General features: G+C 53.7%; 1 protein-coding gene across 1 annotated transcript; it reads right to left on the reverse strand.

Moving 5' to 3' along the window:
• Nucleotides 1–3,049: 3,049 nt before the first annotated feature.
• Nucleotides 3,050–5,528, reverse strand: PPCS (phosphopantothenoylcysteine synthetase). The gene is made up of 2 exons (XM_005428214.2): nucleotides 5,421–5,528; nucleotides 3,050–3,644 (listed from the first exon to the last, which is right to left on the reverse strand). Exons 1-2 carry the CDS (start codon nucleotides 5,511–5,513, stop codon nucleotides 3,321–3,323), a joined length of 417 nt encoding a protein of 138 aa, XP_005428271.1. The 5' UTR covers nucleotides 5,514–5,528; the 3' UTR covers nucleotides 3,050–3,320.
• Nucleotides 5,529–6,499: the final 971 nt, after the last annotated feature.

Below are 6,499 nucleotides of genomic sequence, written 5' to 3' on the forward strand. Positions count from 1 at the left end.
GGGGCCGCGTCCATGCGGCGGGACGGGCCCGCGGCGCCATGGCAACAGGCCACGCCCCCAGCAGCTCTGCACTGAATGGGTCGCGAGGCCACGCCCCCAGCGCCTCACGTGTGGCCGGGGAGGCCGCGCCCCCGCCACGCCCCCTCCTCGTTCAGTGGCGCCCTCTGGCGGCCGAGAGCGGGAACAGCGCCCCAGGGGTCACCGAAAGTTCTGATTTTCTTTTAAACCACGCGGGAATGTGAAGGGGAAAAGGACAAGTACATGGAACCAAGGGAAGGGAGAGGGAGAGAAAAGAGACAAGAGACAAGGAGGAAGAGAAGGAGATCTTTAGGGAGACCTTAGAGACAATGCCAGTTCCTACAAGGGACTCCAAGAGAGCTGGAGATGCACTTTACACAAGGACATGGCGTGCCAGGACAAGATGGGACGGTTTCCCACTGCCAGAGGGCAGGGTTAGGTGGGATATTGGGAAGGAATTCTTCCCTGTGAGGGGGGAGGCCCTGGCAAGGGCTGCCCAGAGGAGCTGTGGCTACCCTATCCCTGGAAGTGTTCCAGGACAGGTTGGACAGGGCTGGAACCTCAGCCAGTGGAAGGTGGAATGAGATAACCTTGAAAGCCCCTTGAAAGCCAAAGATGACCCCATGAGACTGAGGAAATGAAGAGCTAAGTAGCTCCACCCTGCAGAAGCAACTCACTGGCTGAAGACACCTCACAAGGGCATGGCAGAGAAAGGAGTAGACTGGGACATGGCAGAGTGCAGGGAGGACCTTCCCCTGAGCCCTCCGAGATCCTCAGGAAGCAATGGACAGATCCTGGATTTGCAGGAGCCACTTCCAACTTGGGTACCACAGCCAGCAATCCCAGAGTGCCAGGGTGGAAGCACTGCTGGGCTGGGTTCAAGCTCCCACAGGGAACAGGAGCATCCCTGATCCCGAGGGATGGGGATGGCTGTGGCTCAGTTTGAGCCTGGGTGGGGATGGCTGTGCCTCAGTTTGAATCACACACAAATCACAGAATTTCTAGGTTGGAAGAGAGACCTTTAAGACCACCGAGTCCAACCCATGTTCTAACACCTCAACTAGATCATGGCACCAAGTGCCAGATCCAGTCTTTTTTTAAACACATCGAGGGATGGCGACTCCACCACCTCCCTGGGTAGATGATTCCAGTATTTGACCACTCTTTCTGTGAAAAACTTCCTCCTTAATTCTAGCCTGTATCTCCCTTGGCTGTGCCTCGGTTTGAGCCTGGGGAACCTCCCCAAGCAGCACTTCACACAGAGGGGCAGACACAAGGCTGGAAGCCCACAGTGTGTTCTCAAGTCCAACGAAACCCCAAGATTCTCACTGCCCCAGTGTGCTCCTCAAAAAGTTTAGATTATTCCTCACCTTCCCAACCACCTCTGAGGAACTCCAGGACACTCTGAAGACAGTGCTGGTGGCATTTCTTGTCCCAACGCTCCTGCAAGGCCATGTTCAACCTACACAAGTTTTACATTCTCACCCCTTGCTGTCTACAGAGGCTCCAAACTAACACAAGAGAATTCCCAGACTGTTCATTCCCACCAGTTACCTACTGGGAAATAAGACAGGCAATTCTTGGAGCTTATTCACCTTCTTTATCAGTCCTGGCCACAGGTAAGTTGTGCATTCCTTCTCCTGACTCAGTTTCCAACTGGATCTCTCCTCTCCTGACCAACCTGGACTTCTCCCATCACTGATGGCATCCACTGATCCCATCCTCGTGCTCTTTCCTTGCTCTTCTGGCTTTATTTTCCTCGTTTGCTGAGCACCCCTCACTTTCAGAGCATTGGTGTCATTACAAAATCACCCCATGGTTTTACCCAGAGCACAGCCTCACCTCTGGAAATGTTTCCAGAATTCCCATGTGCTGCCCTTTTCAGGACCCCAGGAGGGAATTTATTTGGAGGACAGAGGACAGATTAGATTTGTCTCTGCCCATGAGCAGACACACAGTGGCCAGGAGAGGAGCTGCTGTTAAGTTTCTTGCAGGCATGAGGAACTTTGAAGTTGATAAATTGAAGTCGGTAACTTGAGCCTTGGTTGGTTCAAGGAGGGTTTAGATAAAACCAGGAACAACCCAGTTCTAAATCCACACAGCCAAGAGGAAGCTTCCCCTTCCAGGGGCAATCAGAGAATCATGGAATCACTGATCCTGGAAAAGCCCTCCAAGGTCACTGAGTCCAACCATTCCCCCAGCAGTGCCATGTTTACCCCACACCCTGTCCCCAGGTGCCACATCCACACTTGTTTTTGAACACTTCCAGAGATGGGGACTCCACCACCGTGCTGCACAGCCTGTGCCAACACCTGAACACTTTTCCATGATCAAATTTCCCAATATCCAACCCTGACCCTCCCCTGGCACAGCCTGGGGCTGTTTCCTCATCCTCTCCCTTGCTCCCTGAGAGCAAACCCCAATCCCCTCTGGCTGTCCCCTCCTGGCAGGAGCTGTGCAGAGCCACAGGGCCCCCCTGAGCCTCCTTTTCTCCAGGCTGAGCCCCTTCCCAGCTCCCTCAGCCTCTCCTGGTGCTCCAGCCCCTTCCCAGCTCCGTTCCCTTCCCAGGACACCACCCTGCTCAGTGCCCACTCCCCTCTCCAACCTTGGCCTCAAGCCTGGATCCATCCTCTGCTGTCTGTGCCAAATGAGGCCTTGCCTTTGTTTACAGAGCTCTGCAGTGAAACTTGAACCTTGTTTGGTGAGAACTGCCCAAACACTGCCTCGGAAAACTGTCTGGTGTAAATGGAATATGAAGCAAAGCAACCTTCAAATACCTGGGATGGAAGGAAAAACTTTGAAAGAGATGCTTTAGGGACACTGCCATGGCACCTGAACTGCAGGAACAAGGGATCTCTCCCAGGATCTCTCCTGGCACAAGAGCTGCTGTCACCTCATTGTCCTTTTTGCTACCCTGGTTTCACCACCCACTCTCAACACCAGAGATTCCCCACTCCAATCATAAAACCAGCACATCTTTCCTGTGAAGCCCCATTCCCTCCTCCTGCCATTCTAAAAGAAAATTCAAAGAAGGAGATTCAAGAAATTCTTTATATACAGAGACCTTCACCATTTCTCGTCCTCCCAGCTCTCCCAGCCCACGGCACAGAAACAAGCTTCTTTCCTCCTTTGGAATGGTTTCACTTCCTTGTATTTCTCTTTTCCAAAGCCACAGCAGCTGTGGCCAAGCTGTGTGAAAGTGACAGAGTGTTGGACAGCCCTCCTTGTGCTCCGTGGGGATTGCTTTATTCACCTGCACAGGCTCCAGCCCCACTCCGTCCTTTCCACCCAGATTTTCCTCCTCAGCCTTTCCTCTCTATAAAGGCCGTGTGCTGGCCCTGCAGGTAACTCACAATCTTCTCCTCTATTTCCATGCCTTGTGCTATCTCCTCGTCAGACAGGGATAGGGGAGTCTGTGAGTCCCTGGTGACGATGATGACAGCGGTTCTGCGGGACTCCAGCACGTTGGCCACCACCACCTGGTGCCGGTATTTCTCCAGAGCCTGCCGAGATTTATCCAGCAGGATCTGGGCATCTGTCTCCAGTTTGAAGGAAATCACAAAGGCCTCAGGGGCCCAGTCTCTGACCAGGGGTGACAGCATTTTTGGCACCATCTTCATTGTGATCTGCAGCGGGGAAAGATAAAATAGAAAAAAATCAGTCAAAATATTGACAGGGATGTCACAGACGCGTTTCATGAAAAATCCTTTCCTTAGGAGTTCTTCCTCCTGAGAAGCTGAGAGGCCTCAGGAACAAAATGCAAACAATGATTGTCTACTGCTGTGGAATGCAACAGGTGCATCTGTGATTGGCCCATGTTGGTTGTTTCTAATTAATGGCCAATCACAGTCCAGCTGGCTCAGAGAGAGAGTCCAAGCCACAAGCTTTTGTTATCATTCTTCTTTTTCTATTCTTAGCTAGCCTTCTGATGAAATCCTTTCTTCTATTCTTTTAGTATAGTTTTAATGTCATAAATATAATAAAATAATAAATCAATCCTTCTGAAACATGGAGTCAGATCCTCGTCTCTTCCCTCATCCTCAGACCCCTGTGAACACAGTCACACAGGGAGTTGTAATAAGAGATGGGATGGGAAAGAGGGAAATTCCAGCTTTGTTTGGTATTCCATTTGCACCAGGAAGCTTTTCAAGGCAGCTCTCACCAAACAAGGTTCAAATGGCACTAAATTTAAATTAAATGATCCATGTGGTGCTCACAGTCAGGGGGTTCTGAGGCCAGGCCACAGGAACCCTGCATTCCCAGAGCTAACCACACTTGGGGGAATATAAACATGAGGAGAAAAGATTTAAAAAAGCATTATAACTGCACAAATCTGGGTTTCCACCTCTCCAGAATTCAGGTAGTTTATCCCATCTTCACCTCATGGAAGTGCTAAAGCACAGAGAAAAACAGTAGAAGACTCTGTTCTCCAGCTTCCCATCCTCTGGATCCATCACTGGCAATCAGGCCAGGTCTCATCTTTCCAATGTTTATGTTAAAGAATGAAGCCCAGCAACTTCTTAGAAAGTAATTAATGAAATAAATGTGCTATTTGTTATATAAAAAATTCCAGAGACACCTGCTCTGAGAGGGCAGCACTGCAGTGTTGTTCTGTCATTCGTACAAGCAAGATGGATCCCAGAGTCATGGAATGGTTTGGGGTTGGGAGGAACCCTAAAGCTCATCCCATTCCACCCCCTGCCATGGCAGGGACACCTCCCACTGTCCCAGGCGGCTCCAGGCCCCAGTGTCCAGCCTGGCCTTGGGCACTGCCAGGGATCCAGGGGCAGCCCCAGCTGTGCCAGGGCCTGCTCACCCTCACAGGGAGGAATTCCTTCCCCATATCCAATCTAAATCCATTCTGTCCGTTTGAAACCATTCCCCCCTCGTCCCAGCACTTCAGGCCCTTCTCCAAAGCCTCTCTCCAGACAAAAGGCAGCAACTCAAGCACTCCAGGAGCTATTCCTGGAGCACTTCAGGAGACTCACCCTCTCCTCATCTCCATGGAAGCAGGGGCAGCTTTAGAGGACAAAGCCAGAAAGGCAGGAGGCACCTCAGGGGGCCCTCTTCATGTGCCACACCACAAGTGCAGACGTGTTGAAGCTGCTCCATATCAGACAGAGCAGCACTGATAACCCATGGGACCCCTCACCCCTTCAGCCCAGCCTAAAAATAAACCTGGATCAAAGGAGAGCAGGGCTGATCCTGCCCTCTTATCAGGGCCCCTCAGTGCAAGGTAAGAATAAAACAATGCAACTCCAGGATTTCCAGAAGGTTCTGTCCCTGTGGGATCTCACCCTCTGACAACACAGCTTTTATGCACAGCCAGCTCTCAGGAGAAGGGCCCTGGGAGCCAGGAGGGCATGGCTGAGGGGGGGAGGTGGCACAGGGCAGGGCCTCACCTGCAGGGGTCCCTCCGAGGACTGGATCTTGTGCTCCGGCATGTCAGAGACCGGGATGTAGAAATCCGACACGGCGGCTGCCAGGTAGAACATGGCACTGGAGCCTGTGGGAGGGAACACGGCTGCTGTCTGTCCCCTGCTGCCACCCCAGGGCCAGCTGAGCTGCCACCACCCACGCCCAACAGGGGACACCAGGGGGGAGCCCCCAGCACAGCCCTGAGCAGGGCAGCACTGCCCCCACGCTGGGCTCTGTGCTGTGCCCCCCTCCCAAGCCCCAGCAGCCTCCAGGGACAGCCCAGAGCCTCGTGGTGGGGCGCAGGAGCTCTCCAAGCAAGGGGGCCTCCTTGTCCCCTCAGAGCAGAGCCCCACAGGTCCCGGCATCACCTCATACCTGGGGCCATTGTCAGGGGGTTCTGTCATCTACACCATGCTGGGGACCCCACCACATCCCCTTGTTCCTGCTCTGCCTGTCCCCTCACACTGAGACCCCCACAAGAGCCTCATCCTCTCTCCCCCCAAACCTTTACCCAGGACCATGCTGTTCCCTCACACCCCCGGGGGCTCCATCCCCTCTCACCCCAAACCCTGTCACAGGACCCCTCTCCCCTGACAGCAGAGACCCCCACAAGGGGCTCCATCCCCTTTTAGCCCAAACCATCGCCCAGGACCACCCTATTCCCTCAGGCTGGAGATCCCCACAAGAACCTCATCCTCTCTCATCCTGAACCTTGGCACAGGATCACCCTGTCCCCTCATAACGGGGACACCCCGGGGGGCTTCATCCTCCCTCACGCCGACCCTTGGCACAGGACCACCCTGTCCCCTCACACTGGAGATCCCCACAAGAACCTCATCCATCGCCCAGGACCACCCTATTCCCTCAGGCTGGAGATCCCCACAAGAACCTCATCCTCTCTCATCCTGAACCTTGGCACAGGATCACCCTGTCCCCTCATAACGGGGACACCCCGGGGGGCTTCATCCTCCCTCACGCCGACCCTTGGCACAGGACCACCCTGTCCCCTCACACTGGAGATCCCCACAAGAACCTCATCCTCCCTCACACCGAACCTTAGCAC

This window comes from Geospiza fortis, unplaced genomic scaffold, assembly GCF_000277835.1.
Source record: "Geospiza fortis unplaced genomic scaffold, GeoFor_1.0 scaffold4, whole genome shotgun sequence".
Classification (NCBI taxonomy): domain Eukaryota; kingdom Metazoa; phylum Chordata; class Aves; order Passeriformes; family Thraupidae; genus Geospiza; species Geospiza fortis.

Bases quoted from the DNA above. Each gene is read 5' to 3' on its own strand.
- PPCS (XM_005428214.2), bottom strand. From the start codon at position 5,513: ATGTTCTACCTGGCAGCCGCCGTGTCGGATTTCTACATCCCGGTCTCT. The intron at 3,645-5,420 runs GTGAGGCCCTGC...TCCCCGCTGCAG, and splicing joins CCTCGGAGGGACCCCTGCAG to ATCACAATGAAGATGGTGCC.